Below are 21,363 nucleotides of genomic sequence, written 5' to 3'. Positions count from 1 at the left end.
GGCATGTCTGGTAAGTAGAAATGCAGCAGAGGGCCAAAGAAAACAGAGCAGGTCGAGAGCATGCGTCGGACCCTGGCTTTTTGAGGGCGTCTGCACATTGTGACCTTGTAAAGAGGCTTTTATGAGGCAGTTATAAAGGCTCAATGGCAAGGTAAAGGTGCAGGGGGTAAGATGAGGTAAGAGGTGATTAAAACTGAGCTATCCTGGTTTCTCTAAAAGGAATTTTGCCTGAGGCAGTGTATGTATTTGAGTCCTGTTCAGCCTGAGTGCCAAATCAAAAGGGCTCCTTTTGTAATTTTAAATAATGTTTAATTTGATCTGTTACTTTTCTATTATGACAAAATATCTGAAAAGGTTTTGTTAGCAAATGCAGGGCAGGTTTTGCCTAAATAGTGTTCTGACAGTTTTCTTTTCGACTTACTGTTAAAGGCACCCAGTGAAACTCTTTATCGCAAAGATAAAACACTGTTGACATCATAACAACAGGATGAAATGTGCTTTGGCATTATTCCCAAGGTAGCACTGTCAAAAGCATTTACATCTGTGACACAGAAAACATGCTCATTTAAAAACATTTTGAAAAGCTAGGTGTCCATAAACGTTTGGCAAGCAGCATAGTTGAGAGCTTGATGGTTATATGGACTCAGTCAAGTATTCCAAATGATCAATGGCAACACATTGTGCAAACATGAGGACTGCTGGGGAACAGGAGAGCGTGACGAGTCTTTCTTGTCCGAGCCTTTAGGAATGTCTATGAGCCAACAAAATGCTCGCTATCCGCCAGTTGTTGGCACACAAAGAACAAACCTTGCTAGAGAGAATCATGTTGCACGTGAACTTAGTCTAACTTCTAACATTCACAGCTTGTACTCATCTGTGAGTGATAATCTGGGCCTTACATAATGTCCCAGAGATAGGACTGTGCTTCAGCTATTATTCACAGCACTGCCTACTGTTGGCTTATAGACAGGGTGTTAACATTGGTTTACCCTTCAAGGTTCTTGTGGAGAAAGAGAAATAAAGAGGTTATTCTTATAGGAAAGAGACCCACCACCACACTGACATAGTGTATTTGTTAAAATATATCAGCATCACTATAAAAGCAACACTTCCTAAGCTATGATATAAAATTTCCAGGTTAATTGTTGATGTGATGTGATAATCGTTCATTTCACCAGAAGTGACCCAAGAACATGTATTTTGTAGATAATCTAAAACAAAGCATGTGGTACTAAGAGTAATCAGGATCTGTACAGCCTACATTGACTACATTCATGCCTCACTACAGCTTGACAGGTGGATTATGTTGCTGCTTCACACTGTGAATTTAAACTCTTCTCCACACTGTGTCTATGGGACTATATTAGATGTTCACTGAGCAGTTATCTTTCTATAGGCTATATGACCTCAGCTCTACGGCACCCTCCTCCTTCAGTTGGGGAACTTACACAGGTTGAAGTAAGGGGTTTGTGGCGAGACAGGGAAGGCAGGGGTTTGGGGGAAGACCTCACCGCCCATAACTGGTGGGGGGCTTACGGGACCTCCCTCCATCTCCTCAAAGGCCTCCCTGTAACTGTGCATGTGTCCCTAGAGGAACAGAAGACAGGTCAATACACACACACACACACACACACACAAATACACATTTATAGTCATACATGTGTCTGCATGCACATGTACATATATAAACAAAAACCAAGCCCATCATAACTGTTTTTTTTTTTTACAACAAATTTGCATGAAACAAAAAAATCCATATGTTATAAATCACGATTTCAAGTCGGCTCAGAAATCCACAGATATATCATTTAGACAAAAAATTGGTATGTGGGCCTCTAAGTCTACCTCCTTAGGCCGGCCCCCTGGGTTCAGAGCGATTGTATTGGCCAGTTCTGGTGAAATACAGCGAATTGGAGAACGGACATGGGTGGGGCTCTCTTCTTTCTCGTGGGACTGTCCTTCGCTTGTAGTCCGGCGTCGTCCTGGCGCTGAGTCTTCATCCGGGGACATCTCTCGAGATTGGACACCTGCAAACCCCACCAACAACAATATGGTAACCTTTAGTCAGTACAGCTCTCTTGCAAATAATAGTCACAAAGTGCTTCACAAAAACATAGCTGAAACTGCCAAAGACCTTTTAAGACTGTTATTTTTCTTATTAAAGTCGCACAGGGCTTTGAAATCTAACAATTGAAGCCTGTTTGGAAGTGTTTACCAGAAACAATGCACTCATTGATACAGCCCTGATTTTCAGTAGCACATCAGAGAAATGCTACGAATATATCCTCACATCTGGTTAATGTGCTTTGGCTGCTAACACTCTGGATCGACCTCAAAGCAGGCTTTAAGCTCTTTTTCATCGAGTCACGTTTGATACCAAATGCAGCATCTAAAAAGCAAACAGGACTTGTGTAAAATTCTTACGCTACCAGTGGCAGAGGTGGATGTAAAAAGGACACATTCAGTAGCTGTGGTCTTTGTGAATATGGATGTTAAGTAAGCACCACAATAAAGTACATAAGCCCTTTATGTACTGAAATATCAAGGGCAAAGATTAGGAATTTAATAGAAAAATGGTTCACCAATACTCACCAATGACTTGCTAAGCCTTAACCCTTATCTGCAGGGCTCCTAATTGACTGACATTTTTAATTGTGTCATCAAATCTTTTGAACTTTGTTTTGATTAACTAGGCCACTGTTGGCTCTCTGTGTTTTCTGTGTTATTCTGTATTGAGCTGCTAGTGAGCAATAATGTGTAAAACAGAAGGGGGGTGAGGTACCCCCAGCTGTACAAACAACTCACATTTTTCCACATAGACAGCCATGCTGAGATATAATAGCCATGACTGCAGCTCTCTTCATTTCAAACTGTACAACAGCCACAATAAAAAAGGCTTTTAAATAAAATAAAAACATTCAAATGTTTTGTAAATCATGCGCATATCAATGGAATATATTTCAACAAAGAAAGAAATGGTTTGTGCTAAAACAGAAGGACCTCCAAAGCAGGAGGACATTTTATAGCTACTGTGAAAAGGGGTTAAATTGTCAAATTGAGCCTATTTGGTATCCACATAACAATGCTGAGCCATAATGTTGACCTCTTTAGTTGTTCATCAAGATAAAAATGTAGTACATAAACATGGAAAAAAAAACTAACGTATGAAACCGGGGGGATCTAGGTTTAGTTTTTTCACTCAACACACTAAAGAATTCCCTTACATAAAGAGAGAGCAGCTGATCCAAGATCAGGCCCCTCCCTCCCTCTGCCATCCACATGAGACAGGTCTTCAGACCAGCCCAGCTGTCTCCAAATCAGCCTGCGTAATCATACACAGCCCTGTTCCCATCCCACTGCAGTCCACCCCACACGGGGGCGTGCAGAAACACACCCTTGTGCAAGGGTGTGAGTGTTTCGGAAACCAGGCAACAGCTCGAGCAAAATATTTACCAGCTCTCTCTCCCGGTCATGGAGCAAGTGAGCCTCATGGTGTGTCCACAGCTTCAAGCCACAGCGCAAAGACCAATGGCTGCTCACACTGGTGCTTCCACATCTCCTGTGCCATCAATTCCTCCGCAGGGACTAGTGGGCACTGTGGCTGTTGGAGCCATGCCCAAAGCCACAATGCCAGTCATAAGAGACCATGCTCATTTAAAGCAAGAGGCCACAATTTACACATTTTTCCTCTTAGCCCAGCAGCAGCTGATCAGCCAGAACATGGTTAGTCTCTGTTTGCTTCTTTACTTTTGCACTGGATATATGAAGCTAATGCTGATAACAAGTAATGGAAGCTGACACATGCCATTGTTATCTGTGGATAAAAGAATGGACACAATTCAGGTTTTAGCGCTGTTACTATAGTTTTCAGCTACCTAGCACAGTTTTGTTCATTTTACAACAGATACTGTGTCGGAAACCATTTATTCAATTCTGTTTGAGATGCATTTGTCTGTTCGACACTATTTGATGCTTTTGGTAGATGTGTGATGATTTATGCATGTGCAAACATAAAGCCTAAAGGAGTTCAGTCACAACAAGCTCCCAGGACAGCTTCAAAACTACTTGGCATGGATTGTATTCTTTGCAGTTATACTGGTGGGATAGATCACCATTCTTCACAAAGATATTCCCTCAACAGGTGTTTTAATGATACTGGTGAAGAGTGCAGTCTAACACACCAGCCCTAAATCGATCATAGAATGGTAGCACTCACATTTTAGAAGACATGAACAATGAACCATCACTTTTTCCACATCACTGTAGACCAGTGCCTATTTGCAGCACTCTCTGTTTGTGCAAGTCCATTCATCTTCAGGATGAGTTCATGCCCTTCATCCCTCTCAGTGCAGCTCTGGCCAGACTGTTCATGCTGACACAGTGTGATTGTGTCCATTGACATTCGCAGTCACCTGATAAGCAGTTGCTCTTTTGTTTTTTCATTACATATCACACTAAGACACTGGTGCATTGAATGTACAGTTTAATGTATTGGTCAGGATGTTAACTGCTTAACTGTAACATGCAGTAAACTGATCTGTAGCTCCAATGAAAAGCTAAAGAAGGAAAACTTTGCTAGATTGCAATTGTGGATTATGGTAAGAGGAAGATTTTGTAAATCTGATCATTTAAATGGTTTCTGGCCACAAAATAGATGGATTAGGATAAGGCCATCTCATGGCACTACAAAAAAAAGAACTCTTAACAGTCAAAACAAAATTGTACATACAGCACCATCCATCTGTGGCCTATTCACAGTTCTGGAGGCTGTATCCAAGAGTGATGTCAAATACAAAGACCTTGGATTTATTGATCTGGGAGGAGAGGCCGATGTTAGGATGGATCTGGATCCTGGCCTGTCAACGGGCCCTGGAAGAGTTGTCCCTCTTCAAGCCAGGACCAGAAACATGCAAAACAGACGGAATGACACAGCACCGCTCCACAGCTGTGCGTGTCAAACACTGTTACTGTTTCCTCAGCAACCGTGCAGGCCTAATGCACTCAAGCTGGAGCAGCAGAGAAATCCCAAGGCTTTTTTTTCCTCTCATCTTCAACCACTCTGTGCAGGAGCCACAGGAGAGGAACGGACAAAAGCTTTTTTTCTCTTTTCATTCATTTCTCTAGGCATAAAAGAGCTCACTCTTTCCCTGCGACACAGAAATGTTATCTGGGATGAGGTCTAAGAGATCCTTAGCCTACTTTTAGGCCATTGTGGAGCCTCTGTTGAAGTTGATGTGAGTCGGAAGAGCTGAGCGGACGCTGGCATCTGGCTGCTGTACTGTGAGGATAAAACGTAGTTCACGTCCTAGACATTTATTCCCTATTGGCAGATAAGGGCTGTACAGTGGTTCAGGGAATGAGTAGGATTTATTACGCTTTGTCCTGCTCCTAAATGCTACAGCAGACATGGAGGAGAGGCCCTGAAAGAATCCTGTGTCTCTACGCCTCCGTATTGTTCGCCTAGTTTGGCAAACTGTATCTTGTGACATGCACTCGGCGGACGTAGACAGAGTGGCCTTTGTCTGTGCACGTCTCACTCTTGTGAAACCTTCACTCAGCCACTAATACAAATGCAATTAGTTTGTTGGGGTCTACAGCAAACCGCGAGACCCAAACGAGTGCAAACGCTTTGCACTCAAATATCAGAAGGCAGGAAAGGCTAGTGCCAGTTCATGTCTTACAAAGGACAGTTAATTTGAGGGGGAGAGAAAATAAAGTGAAATTTCACACAAAGGAGGTGTTATGGATCAACACGGAGATAGACATGAGATAAAGATAGAATGATGTACTGCAAAAATGTATATCTTTGTAAGTGAAATCATCTTACTCAGACGATATCTAATATTACAATATTGTGAGGGTATTAAAAGATGATTTGACCCCACTTTACTTGGATAGCCCACAACAGATTGTCTATAGTTATTCAATTTATGAACACTATCCGTTGAAACTAAAGTGTTAGAACTGGAGTGTAAGACTAGCATAAGGGTTCAATTTAAGTTTTGAGTTGAGGTTAAAGTTAAAAGATTATGGTTAGGGCAGAGTAAGGGTTCAGGAAAAGTAAGGTGAATTAAATAGATATTTAGCTGAATATAATTTAAATGCAAGATGAGCATCTATAGTAGTCTATACAAACACACACACACACACACACACACACACTTTCTAAGCCCCTTCTCCCTCAGGGTCGCGGGGAGTCTATACAAATAGAGTTGACCAATTATTGACCTTTTTCTACATATTTTTGAGACAATTTTGCTGGGTTTAACTGTCAACAGAATAAGCCGTCATTGCCATGTGATGGATTAGTGACCCGTCGAGGGTGCTTTTTGCCTTCAGCCCAATGACTGCTGGGATAGCCTCCAGCACTTCCACAATCCAGCATGATAAGTGGCTTAGATGAGGAGTGAGTGAGTAATACTATAATCAGTCCTGGGGACTGCAATAAGATAATTTCTCTAGATAAAATGACTTAAAACAAGTAAAAACATCTAGCAATATTTTGAAAAATCTCAATTTTATTTTACAACAGTCTCAAAATGAGAAATTGACTAGATTTTATATGTTCCACTTGCCAAGACCTAATTTTCTGCAGTGTGCACTAAGAGGTAGATATATAGACACAGAAAGATTCAAAGAAAGTGAAAGATGGAGAAAGAGAGAAAGAGAGTGAGATGGAAAAACAGAAAGAAACAAACAGACAGACAGAGACAGACTCAGAGGGAGAGGGACCAACCAGAGAAGGAGAGAGAGCGGCGGCGGTGGTCAGGTTGAGGAGTTCGGTCAGATGGGTCAGTGAGGTGGCGAATGCGGGCAGTGTACTCTACACCAGTAGGGAGGGAAGGAGCACAGGGATGATGGAGGGCATCAGGAGGTGACAAAGGAAAGTGGAGAGGAGGGCGGAGAGGAGGTGATGATAAGACGAGCAGTCCACATACAGGATGAATGAATACGGAAGAAGAAAGAGAGAAGAAACATTTTTTTTTTTTTTAATTTTACCAAGTTTTCAAATTATGACTTATCCCAAAGGATGTGATGTAGACAAAGTCATGCAGAGTGGTTTAATGTGAAATGGCTAACTGCAGAGAAGTTTATCAACTAAGATTTGTTACAGTGGTGGTGACAGGAACCAGGGGTCATCATGTCTATTATACAAATAAAGATGTTTGCAGATCTCCAAATTATAGTAAAACAATATCTTATGCATCAGGCAATGTGAAGGAGTTTTTAGAAGCATTAATCCATCAGACATCTGGTTCCTATCACCACTGTGAACTGTATTGTCTAGGCAGATTTCTTTAGAATGATGCATTTCACATCAAACCACTCTGAATAACTTTGTTTATATCTTTTTTTGTTTGTTTTATATCTAAATTTGGAAAAATGGTGGAATTCCCTTTAAACAATGGCCTACAAAAACAAGCCTAAAATTTAATCAGCCTACTTTCCAGACAAAGAGTAATGGTCATCCTAGATAAGCATGGACTTCTTATTCACATGTAATCTAAGAGCAGAAAAGCAAAAACAGTATTAAGTTTTTGGTTCCTTCAATTTTTTGTTTGCCTTTAAGACAAACAGCTCTATCTGTGTGTGCCTGCCTCAGAGAGCACATGCAAGCAGTGTTCCCATAATCCCCAGTAAGGCCTAGTCTGATAAGGAGAACATGCTAAGTGCTCGCAAGGACCAGTGATTGAACGTGAGAAAACTGGAGAAGAAGCCCAGAAGAGTCTGTCTCTCCTGCAGTCGCTTGCTTTTTACCAACATGTATGTGTCAACACAGGCATGCTAATAAAAGAGAAATGTGGCGGTCTTCATTCCCCATGTTTGCCTCATAAAGAGTCTTTCCTCTTTTTACTTATTAGGATCTCACCTCTACAACCTGTATGATGCACGTCAACACACACTCCAGCTTCTGCTAACAGCCTGCAGTCAATATTTACAGTACTTTGTAAATACAGATGCAGTCTGATGGCTTCCATTCATTGCGAGTGACACCACTAGAGGGCAACTGTGTCCAGCCACAATAAATTCTCCATTCCTGTCACTCAGTATGCAGCTTGTGACAGCCTTACTATGTAGCAATGTATAGCTTCATACTTGAGGCTCCTGGACTCTGAAACTGAGACTCCTTATGTAGTTTGCTTTTCTTATCTTTGTCCAGTGAAGCAAACATTTGAATAGTCCTGGTCAATTACACGTGTGATAACTTTAAACATTTGCATCTGGAATAAGCCTGGGAAAAAGGAAAAAAGGCTATATTTGACTCAACTACCCACTCTGTGATCACATGAGACATCAGGCAAATCTTAACAAGTGCAAAATGCTTTAACCTTGGTTGACATAAAAGTCTCAGAACTGGAAAGGAGAAATAATGTTTGGCTTAACACTAGAATGACTAAAGCTATGAAAATTCTAGGATTAGTTCAGCAAAAACCCAGATTTAAAATATAACATTTTACTGAAGAGTAACATTTGTAGGGCTTTTTGACACCTACATGACTACTAACATTACATCAGAATGATATTGGTATCAGCAGACATTTGCTTAAGAAAGATTGATATTGTACAGATATTTATTCCAGAAGAAGGGAATGTTAAGGTAAGTAAGTAATGTTAGCCTATTGCACTAAAATTGCAACTCTCTACTGCTTATCCAGGTGCATTTATACATTTTTACATATTGGTATGTGAAGATATGTATATGAAAAACACCAGATATTGGCACTAGCCCACAATTCTCATATCACCTTCATTCATCCCTACTTTCATCTATGTTTATAGATTTGTGTGTCACACAGCATTAGAAACCACATAAGCAAGTCTGAGCCAAGTGTTTGATGATTTCAACATGTAATTTGCACTGTGCTAATTGGAGGAGTATAACTCCACTCCAGTGCAAAACCAAATAAATACAATTTGGACAGTCTTGGCTAGTTGATTGAGTTTGAAATAGGGGGAAATAGTGTGAATTTGATTTCATGGCCAAACTATTCCTTTTACCTGCCCAGGTTGAGCTTCTCAAAAGGAAGATGTGAACGTCCTGCGAGCATTCAGTGATCCTTACTCTATTATCCCCAGCTGATCTTTACGCTGCTTTATTTTTGGGGAACACGGGGCTCTGTTCAGAGCTTCAGAACCAGATTTTTTAAACACTTCTCCAGATGGATTGTACGAGCGCTCAGTGTTCTGGTAAAGTGAGTGTGCGCGGCCACAGTGCAGGAACAAAGCCTGATAGCAGAGCTGGAGCCAGCGACACTTTACACAATGCTCTCTTTGTGATCTCACTCAGCTCATGTCAGCACCAACGCACAAACGCAGAAGAAAGACACGGCTGTGTGTGTGTCGCTGAAGTCCAGTTATCCAATCTATGTATGCTCCCTAAAAAAGCTGGGTAGCTAAGAAAAGACAGGAAGCATTTGTCTTTGATTTGCTTCCTTTGATTTCACCTTTTGCCTCACACTCTGTTATGGGGTTTGACAAACTCATTCATGGAGTGAAGAGGCAGAATGAATATCTCTCGCCCTAAGTTCACGTTAGCAGGTGACAGAGTGCAAAGTGACCAGTCATTGTCTGTAGGTGAAGATTTGCAGGTGCAATTTAGTGACAAGTGACAAATTCAGCTGAGAATTTCTCAGTTTCATGCAAATGAATTGTGATACAGGGATGCAGCAATATAAATCACTGGCTCCAACAGATTCCTCGAAACAATCACAGGCAGGGGACTCCAAGGAAACATATATACTTTTAAACTTATAATGTCCATATATAGAAGATATTTAACTGTTTTTTGTCAGAAGCTGGACAGAGTGCACGTTTAATGTGTCAATAAGATTTGGGGTGACAGTGACTTGTCGCCTCATGATGCAAACAGACAGTTAGAGGTTGCACTTATCACTGTTCAAATCAAATGTAATTCATTATGTAACTGCCATTCATTATGCAATGTTCTAACCATATTTTAAATAGAATAACAAATTGACAATAATGGTTGCAGCATGTAAGATTAAAAGAGATTTTAGCTTGCCTGCCACACGGTGGGCTACCAGCCCCTCCAGGTTGTAGTTGGTGTCCTCAGGTTCGGTGTCTCTGGGCAGTGGGGAGGATGAAGAGGAATAGTTTCGGTGCGGGACAGTATGTGAGTCTGACTCCAGTGGATCAGGGGACTGAGAGACTGTGCTAGCAGGATATGTATTGAGAGGCTTCAGCTGCAGACTGCCAACCATAGGGGATGGCCCAGAAGGTTGGAGTGGAATAGGACCATCCTGTTCAACGGCTGAAAGGGGGTATGTATCAGATCTCTGAAGGCTAACCACCTGCTGTGGTGCTTCTGTGAGTTGGGGCTGCACCGGAGATGGAGTTTGCTGAAATGGACCGTTCCTTTGCTGCAACTGGTTGAATCCTGCTGGAAAGGTTCCCGAATGAGCATGTATGGCCACATCAGCCTGATAGGAGGGCCGAGCCTGTGTCTGAGCGAAGGATGGCTGGGTAGTGACCACAACCCCATCACCGGATGGAGCACTGTAAGACTTGGGCAACTGGGTATTATTACTAAGTGCCGGATCCAGGTCCATCATTAGCAGGTTCAGAGTCTCAATGGACTGCTCGATTTCTCGCTGTGAAGCGGCTTGGGGAAACTCGGGCAGGCTGTGGGTCTGCAGTGCTGGGCCGAAATGAATTCCGTCTGTCACTGGCTCCTCTGGGACGCCATACTGCTGCCACACATTGAGCCCCCTCTGGACAGCATCTCTGCTGCTGGTGGTGCGTGTAGGGGCTTTGGGCATAGACTTCTGCTCAAAGTCTTTGCTGGGTGTGGCACCGAATGATTGCGAGCGGTAAATGCTACCATTCTGGCTAGCATAGCTGCTGGACAGGGGTCCAGAGTCACCCACTTGATCGTGACTGGAGGTGGAGCCAGGGAGGAATGTCTCAGGTTCTGGGGTTTTCTCTTGCATGCCCTTCTCCAGATAGGGTGCATCCTGACCATTTATGACAGTCTCAGATTGGTAGTAGAGATCAGCAGGTGTGGCCCGGCCTTCAAACGAAGAGGACAGCGTCCCCAAACTGTCCACACTATTGCCCTCTTGGCTGTTGGGCAGCTCATCATCCAGGATGTCAGTCTCCCTATCTATGTTGCTATGTCCATTCACATGGACCTGAGCTGGCACCAGGTGAAGAACTCCGCCTCCTCCCCCTCCTCCGCCTCCCCCAGGACCACTTGCATATCCCGGCCGGTGCATGGGAGCCTCCAAGCCACTAAGCAGCTGCTCTAGCTCCTGCTTCTCCTCAGGGCTAAGGGGCTGGGGGGCCGATGGCTGGCTTACTGGTGCTGGCTGCTGGTTGGCTTCATCCGTGCGGTCAGTTTTGATGGAGGCAGTTGAATTGCCTGAGTCACTGCTCACAGACAGGGCGTGGTCAACAGGGGGCAGGGCGTGCTCAACCGCAGCTGGGAGGCCGTTGGCTGTAGCGTCCAGAGATTCCTTCTTTCGGACTTTTGCGTACAGGCTGCCGTCCAGAGGACCCTGTGTATGAATGACGTCTGTTGGAAAACACAGAAACAAAGTGTTGTCACTTACTAGTCCTTAGAAGTTTGTTCAACAGCCAACTTCATCAGCATCTGTTTGAATCTTTTTAAATTGTTTTACACAAAAGAAAAGGAAAGTGAAAAAATGGCATACAACAGTAAAATTAGAGAAGCTTGTTTTGTAAGCCTTTAAATGTTCAAGTACTAATCACAAACATGTGTTTGGTGTGTGTTTATGCACGCAAGCACCTGCATCCAACTAATGCTGCATGACTGTGCGCTGGTGCAAGACTATTACATAATCAACAACAGGAGACAAAAAGTGATGCTGAGTCACTGAGTATTGCTATGGACCAAATGCTGATGAATTACTTTGTTTATCCTACCAAATGTTAAACAAAATGAACTGGAGACCAACTGGAAAATATTGTGTTAATCGACTGTATTATGGTTCTACCTCATGCTATTATGAACCCCTCCCTCCATAAAGACACCCACACACATGCAATCCCACCCTTGGGTAAGATTCAACGACAGCTTCCCAAGAGAGCTACGAGGCTTCTTATCCAAAGCTCTGACTCACCCATGGAAAAATAGCCTCACAAGTAAAGGTTGGAGGCATTTCCTGCCTTCTTGGAACCAAGGAATCACTGCCTACACCCTCACACACACACACACACATTTTGGCTTGGGCAGCTGGGAAGTCTATTTGTCTGCAGCTCTGACAATGATGGTTTTGTTTTCTTGTGGTTGAGTTTTGTCACAACACATTATGTTGGACACTGACCTTCCCAAACCACTGAGCCACTGCATGCTTTGCAGTATCAACTTTTGCTTTGCTTCATTTAGTAGGGCTATTGAGAAATTACTTCTCTTTTTCAAGGCCACCCTCAGTTTCCCATTGTGCCAAGACAGAATTTGAACAAACGACTTCATAGTTGCTAATTTGTGACTCTGAACACTGAACATGCTTTCTGTCCCGAAGCTAAACTCACTATATGGGAATGTGGCACCTGTTCATCCCAGAGACTGAAATATGTGCCTAAACCAGAGACATTTACCCATTCACAGGCTGTAAAGTATTAGTGTGCGTGTGTTAATGAGATCCCTCAGACTGTGAGCAAACATCACTGATTCAGTTACAGCTGGCATGGAACACCCATGCTAAATTTCCCATGATGCTTTAATGCAGGGTATCTTAGACTCAGATCTGAGGACGCGGTTGAGAATGCTGTGCTGCTGAAAACTTCAGTACAAGGCAATACAAGTTAAGCTGCAGGCTGTACAGATTTAACATACTATTCTTACATCAAAGTAAATGTAAGAACGGTACGTAGGGGAGACTAGGAGAAAGACTCAATGCATGTTGTTTTTTACTAAATATTTTGTATAATATTTGAGCACAATTAAGACTTTTATACAAGCAAGAATCTGATTCAAATTAAAATGTAAACTTTAGTACCAGCACCTGCTATTCTGAACAGTTCAGCCAAAAGTGGTGTGAGTGCAAATGTTACAACTTGTCTGTAGGTGGGGATTATTGTAACAGATTGAGGGCCAATTGTAACAGTCAGTAAAAAGCCTGGTAAAAAGGCAATCACAATTTATTCAGTACATTTACATGTTACATGTTGTTTGAACCAAATGAGCTTTCCATAATATTACTTCATTTGTTTATTTAAAGGAGGCAAAACACATTTATCAACATCATTATTCATATGGTAAATCTGCCACCACATGTAACCATATGGCTGATTTTGGTCATCAATTCTAACAATATATGCATCAAAATAAACATCATTAGCAAAAAAAAGGTTGAAAAAACTGGCAAATTTATTTGAACTAAAGCTATTTGAACTATATATATATATATATATACATGTGCATACAAACATGGGAGGATATGGACTTCTCTTGTTATTTAGGAAGGCCTTGTTGTAACACTGTAACACTAAATCCCGTCATGTGGAGGCTGTTGTAAATAATAGTCAGTTATTTACATGCTTCAACACAGTGCTATATTACAGGTGTGAGGAGGGCATTTGAAATAATAGAACTACATTCTGTGACATATACATGCAATTCAATAATTGAGAAATAAAATTGTAATTGAAAGAATACTTTCACGGGTCTTTAAAGTGACTCTTGAGAAATGTCTGACTACCATCAACCTTTGCAAAAAAAGGTGCTCTGGAAATACAGGATGATAACTAAAAGCATGTTGTACTTGATCTTGTTTTGCAGCCAGTATTACGCAACTCACATATTAGCAACTAAAATATGAGGAGATGTCATCAAAGCAGGAAGTTGCTTATTTATTCAGCTAAGCTTTCCAGTTCTGTTATAACCACGTATACATAGAATCAGGAATGGCAACCCCAAATATCTTGGGCATTGTTCCTTGCTTTTGCCAAACCTTTTATTTAAAAAAGTATCATCACGTGAACATGCTAATGGTTAAAATGACTCACTGTTAGGCAAATGAGAGTGAAATTCATCGTTTTTTTTTAATTGGATAGATGGCTTGACCTTGACTCGACCTAGTAGTCTCTTGGTTGTTTTTGGCTCTCTGAGTCATGACCTCTGCTCTGGGCTATTTAAGCATTTGACCTAGGAGGGTCAGAATTTGATCAAAATACATGAGCTGATGTCTGTCAAGCCACTGTAGAAACAGCTGCAAACTGAGAAAGTCTTATAAATGCAATTTATGCAAATAGGAAATTACTGCAAAGTAGTACAGTAAAATTAATTCCTGGCACCCTTATCAATCCACAGGCTCCCATGCAGTTTAATTCTGGACCATTAAAATTGAATACAAATGGCATCTACTGTGTACAATTGTTTATTTTTACTTTGGATTTTTTTTTCCTTTTTTTAAACACTTTGGTCATTTCTAGTTACTACAGGCACTTTCACAACAGCATCTCTGCTTTGCGTAGGATACACCACATGGTGCACAGGGTTCTTACCGATGTACTGCTTGGGAGTATTTCAGATGTGCTTTAAAGGGACGGGGCCAAATACACTGGCTGAAAGGCACAAGTTAGCTTTGTCTCAATCAGCCCAGGCTTAACGCCAGCACTCCCCTTTAATAGCCAGACCTGGAAAAAGTGAGCTTTTCCCCCATCGTCCAGCACTGGCTAGTTTCACCAGAAAGTTCCCAGCTTTGTTGAGGCTTTTCAGAATTGTAGAGAAGCAGACACACACCAGATCAGCGACAACGCTCAAAGCAACTTCACACATAACTCCATACTAATTAAAAGTTAAAGCGTGACATTTGCCTCAGTGGGCTCAGACAGATTAAAGACTTCTCATGTTTTATTTACACCTAAAAACACCCTTATGACTCAATGGTGTCATGTGAAGACCTGATGTGGTCATTAGCCTCCAGACTCTTCATGACAGCCAGCTTTACAAATGGAAGGAGACACACCTCTCTGTTGAAAAAGGAACCGCCTTCTATTTCAGCGTGCATTTTTATCACCTGCTTATGAGCTACAGCGATCCACCATGGTTACCATATTACGCTCAACATCCTCCCTTCCCCAGTCATCACTTGTATAAATAGCTAACACATGGCAGCACTCGTATAAATATCTAACATGGTAAAGTACTCTGAGAGGGTGTTATTATTTAAAGTTCTCAAGGAAAACAGAGCAGCTGATTGAACCTCCCTACCTGTTGTAGCGTCCCGGTCCACAAGCTCCACTGCAACTTTCAGAGAGTATTGAAGAGAGGCAGTTTTTCTTCTGCTCCCTTTTCTTCTGCTAGCTGAACATTAACGAGTTGTGCAGGGGGAGCAGGCTTGGCTCACACTCCTCCTACTACTGCCACAAGACTCATTCTGACAGTCTGACCAAAACGTTCTCTTAAGGATGGCCCGTCTCTCTCTCTCTCACTCTCTCACTCTGCGTCCTCTAACCCTGCTGAGATGGGCGTGATTTTATCCTCTCCCAGCTGAGCGATGCCTAACACTGTGACATCACAGGGCCTTTCTCTGTCTGTCCATACACTTCTCTGACACTCACATACTGAGACCCTCTCACAGACTCACTCTCATCGGTGTGTGACAACCTATATCACCCTTTGATACCCACAATCATAGGAGGAGGACTCACAGACTCAAATTAAAAACTGCATGCAGAGTCAGAGACCACCCTTCATTTACTTAATTTCCAGTCAAAACAGCCAGAAAGTACAAATGTATTTTCAGCATCAGAAAAAAGTCCATAATATATATATTAACAGGAAATTATGCTGAAGCATCACCAGGTAAACATAGCCTCAAACGTTTTGACAGTGTCCAACTATTGCCTTAATTACAGCTTCCATTCCTTCTAAGAGACTTGCTTTTAATTTACCAAAGACATCTGCAAATGTTTCCACACCTCAAAGTTCAGTCTTAGATGTTGTTTGAAATTTCTGATTCTCACAACCCAAGTAACCTCAAACACATTCAGTGTGGCATGTTCACAGCTCTGAGAATGCCATCAGTTTCTTTTTTTGATTTGCTTTTTAAATTTCCTTTTCTCAGTAACAGCTCCAGTTTTGGAAATCATTTTTTCTACATGCTTTTCCATATGCAGGGGTATTACCTTATATCTAACCTCCTTAGAAATACTTCCTGAAAAATAAGTAACTCATACCTAATGGCCATTTCTACAGTAAATTAAATAAATTAGCCTTCCTCATAGACATTTACACTTTGTAACCAAACTGGTTACCAGTACCTAGGTTTTCCTGAGAATGGGGTAAGTTGCCCCCTCCCATGAGTATAGAGAACTGAAAGTGAAACAAAACAAATACTATATAATACTATATAATAATAAATATCATCTCTAACACGGACATACAGTGTAATTGAGGCAAAGCACCAAATGCTATTTTAGTGCTAACAGCTCCCCCTTGTGAACAATTTTCAGCCTACAAAACATGAGTGAGTGAATCAATGGACGCAACATAAGGCATCAAGATCTCCAATAGCTAAGACTTTCCAAGCTTTCAGAAGCAGGAATAAAAAAATAAATGGGACAAATCCTAAGAGGCCCTTTACCTCATTCTCAACAAGATGAGCAAAAGTGAAAATGGTTACTCCACTTCCATATAACATGCAGAACAAAGCCAGTCATGCCACAGTACACACACTCAAGCTTAGAGTGGCCTGAATGTTTGCAGGACCCTCCACCCTTCACATGGAAAAGTTCATGCCGCCCAACCGTGTTGCAAAAATGAACAGGAGTTTTCCATGACACGCATATCTCTCAGCAAAGGAGCAGGAGGAAAAAGAAAATGACTTACAATAGAAAAGGACTAAAAGCAAACAGGAGTCGTTTACACTGAGGCCACTGTCTATGTATGTATGCTATCTGATTTGAGCAGAGACAAGGCCCAGGTCAGTGCATTGCTCTGGCAGACAATCACAGTGTTTTCCTTGTAGCGCAGAATGCAGCTTTGCAAACAGCTTATTGATCAGACGTATGAGAAACGTCTAGCTGAACTCAAGAACAGTGCAGACTGAGCTCCAATTAAAGACCACACGCACTTCAGCGGCTTCACTTCAGTCTCAAACTCACCCAAAACACCATACTTTCCTGCTGTATCCCTGCACAAAGCACAAGCTGATTCATCTAATTTAAGGCTTCATGGATGAACATGTAGTTAAGGCAAGTGTTCTTTTGCTGTGCTACAACAAAACATCTAGTGTTGGGGGTTGAGAAACACTGTGCTAGATTACATTTGATTTCATAACATGAGCTTATGAGGATAAAGGTAGGGGATATAGTTGTAGGTGCCTGGTCACAGGTAAAGTGCCTGATGACTGCTTTATGTAAGAATGGAGCCATGGAAGGTAATGATTTCCATGGGAGTTCCATGGAATTAAGCTCAATGTTGGTTTAAGAGGGGAAAAGAAGTGTGCTATTTTGAACATGGTATAAGAAACTTTGGCTTCAGTCATAATAATGATTTACAAGCGCAGTGGGGGAGCTCACTGTGTGTGTGCATGGAAGTGGGGTATGTGATTTATTCTGTTCCTTATCTGAACCTCTTAATAGCCAGCAGGCGAAACAGTATCTGCTTTCACATTTCATTGATGTCCTCTCATGGTGAGTCAATGGCTGAACCATTAAAGCACCCTTGATCCCAAACACCAAGGCTCAGGTAGGCCTTAAGGACCAAGCGCTGGCTCTCAACCAAACTAGATCAGCACAAAGTCCTGTCTGCTGAGTGTTTATTTCTCAGCATAATGCAATTTAGAAGTCAGCAGGACAAATAGAAAAAAAACAACCCTCCACTTGCTGACCATTCACTTAGAAATACTTACTACACATGTCCACCTTGCTAGTGGAAGTTAGAGACTGTAAACCATCAATAATGTGTTAGCCATCCTCTAGCTCCTAATTAATGCTCAGTTTTTGACCAAAAAGCATGGCTGGATATTTTTGTGTAGTGGATCATTCATAACCACTGATGTTTTTAAAAATCTCAGAAATGCTCCTGCTTCTGAAACCTGACTCATCTCCAGGCTTTTTACTTTAATGCCCTGTTTTGACCTTTTTGGGCACATTTACATTGTTTGTACCTGCACTGAACCTTTATTTCTAACAGTTATTAAGGATCCTTATAAAATGACCAGTAAGCTGTAATGCAGTCTCTGTTCTTCATATAATGACATTATAACTCAAAATATATTAGAACTTGATGGGACCAAACTATTTATGGCAAATGTGGTCAGGTTGGGACAACATTTCCCAAGTATGTGTCAAGCTTGGGTCCAGCTCAGATGTTTCGTTTGGATTCCCCTGGCCTGCCTTCCTTCCACTCAACAGACTGTGCTCTGCATCTTTCCCTGATTTAGTTCCTCTCTCTACTTTATTCTTCACCTTAAAATAATTTTTAATCTGCCATGCTGGCGTTACTCACTTATGGTGGCCCACATAAATGGATAAAATACGGAATGGGAAATTGCGTATACATATTATACACACACACACACACACACATATATATAAAATGACATATATATATCACTACAATTATGAAATTTTATTTCGTATTTTGACTGTTGATGGGCTGATTTTTACTTTACAGCAGAATGTTTTCAGGCTGTATTTGGGTTCGTACGCAATTAAAGCGTAAATTACATGCATCCAGCAAAATACTTATTAAAACATCACTGCTGTGGTGTCGTTAAATGATGGCATCATGTGGACTGTAAGAGTGGAGATCTGAGTAACCTGGAAATTCTGCTCTGTGCATCTCCTCACACACACAAAGACATACAAGTCCCACTGCAGGAGCGCACAGGCTAATATTTTGTGACTAAGAGGGCAAACAGCTGTTAAAAAGGGGTAATTATTGGGTCACTGGTGGGTAAGATGTCAAGACTGCCAATGGGTGCCTCAATGGATGTTTGTGCTGTGTTTATACAAGTCGTTACACCATTACATTGACTTGCTATATATGAAATGATTCACTGGTCATAATCAAAATCTACAAAATGAAAAAGTCTGAAATCGTGAATGAAGTTTAAGATGACCACAAATATCTTAGAAAATGAATGAATTAAGAAGAAGAAGAAAAAAAAACAGCTGATTAATGCAATGGTTTTGAAATGCTCTAGAGAAACACAAACCCAAAATGCTCCAAGAATAAGTGCCTAAACCTGAACTTTCAAGGACATAAGAACAAAAGACAGAGAGAGAATAGTGTAAAATTACAGGGATTATAGACAATGAGCATTCTGAGTCCACTCTGAATGTCAGGAGGGTGTGTATGTATGTCTGTCAGAAATAACCCAGTACATTGTAAATAGGGACGACGGTATGTTACATGAGAAACGTGCCAATACACAAGAATGAAAAACAGTGTCTACTGAGAAGCAACACAGAGTATAGCCAGCTCCAGCATCTGCCCCAGCCACTAAAAGCACAGACAGCACTCAAAGGCAAGGCTATTCATGCCTTCAATCGATGCGCTCAGATACTATTGCTGGATCTACTCATGTTGACACTAGCATGTACTGAATAAGAAACATACTTCATAATTAATATGCAGGGCTATGAAGGGCAAGACAAACCCTACAAGTCCAGGTACTCAATGTTTTACTGGTCAAAAGCTGGTTGAGTGTATATGCACATGCTTTTAAGAATAGCTAGAGTGTATACCGGATTAAAATGGAAGCTCCAGCTCGGTGGCCCTGTTCCACATATAGTAAATGTTTACTTTTGTTAAATGTACTACATGTATCTGACAGTGTTTGTAGTTTTATATTATTTGCTAACTAAATGATCTAGTTAAACTGAGCTGTTATATTAGGAATGAAGACAAGCTGTCAGTTATTTGGAAGGCATTTCATATCTGACTGGATGGCACTGAACACTCGGCAGTAAAGTTTGCATATAGGACCTTAATAGAGAACTAGGAAGAGAAAGAGAGACAGTGCAAGTACCAAGAAAACATGCATGTGCATAAATGTACGCAACAAAAGTGTTAAAAATTTCAACAGTTCAATTATAGATTCTATATAATTTAGCTGATTATTTTCATGTAGTGTAAAGACTTGGTGAGCAGCACTGAAGTTCTGACATGACTCTGGAGACTTTTTCTCACACTTCAAAAGGTGGGTAAACTGCTGTCCATGCACATGCCGGCTCTTCTGTCTGCTCTACCTACCGTAAGAGCAGCTCTTAAGCACAGCACATTAAATATGCATTAAAGATGTTTCGGAGCGTGCTCTTTTACAGAAGGCCATGAAAGTGGATATAAGAAATGAGCCTTCATCCTCCGGTGGGATATGATGTATGTGGCTGCATCATCAGATCTGAGAGGGCTTTTTGTGTTCATGGAACAGAATGAAAAAATGCAAATGGCATCAATAAAACCACCCCATTCTGCATTCCCATTAGCCATTTTTACAAAGGTCAATTGCCACTTTAAGGACCAACATTTCAGAGTGGGCTGACTAAACATCTCATGACTTAGAGGATATGTCTGTAGCATATGATAACATAAAATACTAATAACTCAGATTAATGAACTTTGACAACTTTTCTACATTCTAAATGTCTGTATCTCATATCTCAAGATGTGTTTCAGGGAAAGCAGCCGTCCAACATGTACCAACTCTGCCAATCTAAAGCTGTTCTACACTAAATAGCACATTAATAGCACACTGACGACACTGTAGTGCCAATCAGATATCCTTGCTGAGTCTAGCAGAACTCAACTCTTTGCACACAGCTCTCCACGTGACTGAAGCACGAGGCTATTCATGGCTAACGTTTCATTAGCATTGACGTAGTGTCTCAGGAAAAGCAATCAACCTCCACTCTGAGTGCTGGGAAAAGATGGGGTCTGCAGGGAACAGTTCTTTGATCACCATATCATGGCCAGATACAGTCTGAGAGAAGACTTGTTCATTTCTCTCACAGCGTACATGCAGACGTATCAGACCACAAAACGTGCTTTAGCACACCCACTTCAACTCAAAAAGGAGTTGTCAGAGCAGGGAAGACATCAAAATATGCAGGGCAGTGGTCTTCCAGGCCCAAGGGACCACTGGGTTAGAGCTCTGGCGAGATATTGGTTTGGCTCAATTCAGGTGCCAGGCGGGGCAACACACGTCCTCTGAATGTACGTCCTCTGAATGATGCATGAGCAAAATACTGCCAGTTACTCCAGGGGTACTACAACTTGACATCTCTCTTCTCTTATTCAGACCATCTCAATGACCCAAGAATAAAAGCAGGTAAAAGAATTTACTGACGACTCAATTGTTGTCTATGGAACAGTTAAGGTTAGAAGAAGCCAATGTGTTCCACAGACTATCTGCAGTACAACTG

The 21,363-nt window shown here is 41.5% G+C and overlaps 1 protein-coding gene across 11 annotated transcripts in view; it reads right to left on the bottom strand.

The window, feature by feature from the left end:
- The window catches only part of tns1b (tensin 1b), a 271,589-nt gene that overhangs the window by 21,083 nt on the left and 229,143 nt on the right, over positions 1-21,363 (bottom strand). For 8 of the 11 annotated variants that reach the window (XM_037539398.1, XM_037539400.1, XM_017691582.2 and 5 more), the window contains 3 exons: positions 10,025-11,536; positions 1,846-2,027; positions 1,449-1,587 (listed from right to left, as the gene is read on the bottom strand). In XM_037539398.1, the coding sequence (XP_037395295.1) occupies positions 1,449-1,587; positions 1,846-2,027; positions 10,025-11,536 (1,833 nt within the window). The remainder of the gene's footprint in view (positions 1-1,448; positions 1,588-1,845; positions 2,028-10,024; positions 11,537-21,363) is intronic. The other 3 variants (XM_037539401.1, XM_017691585.2, XM_017691590.2) reach the window with 1 other exon arrangement.

The sequence above is a fragment of the Pygocentrus nattereri genome, chromosome 6, assembly GCF_015220715.1.
Source record: "Pygocentrus nattereri isolate fPygNat1 chromosome 6, fPygNat1.pri, whole genome shotgun sequence".
NCBI classification, from domain to species: Eukaryota; Metazoa; Chordata; class Actinopteri; order Characiformes; family Serrasalmidae; genus Pygocentrus; species Pygocentrus nattereri.
Note: the sequence above shows the minus strand (reverse complement) of the source record. Positions and strands in the feature narration are given on the sequence as shown.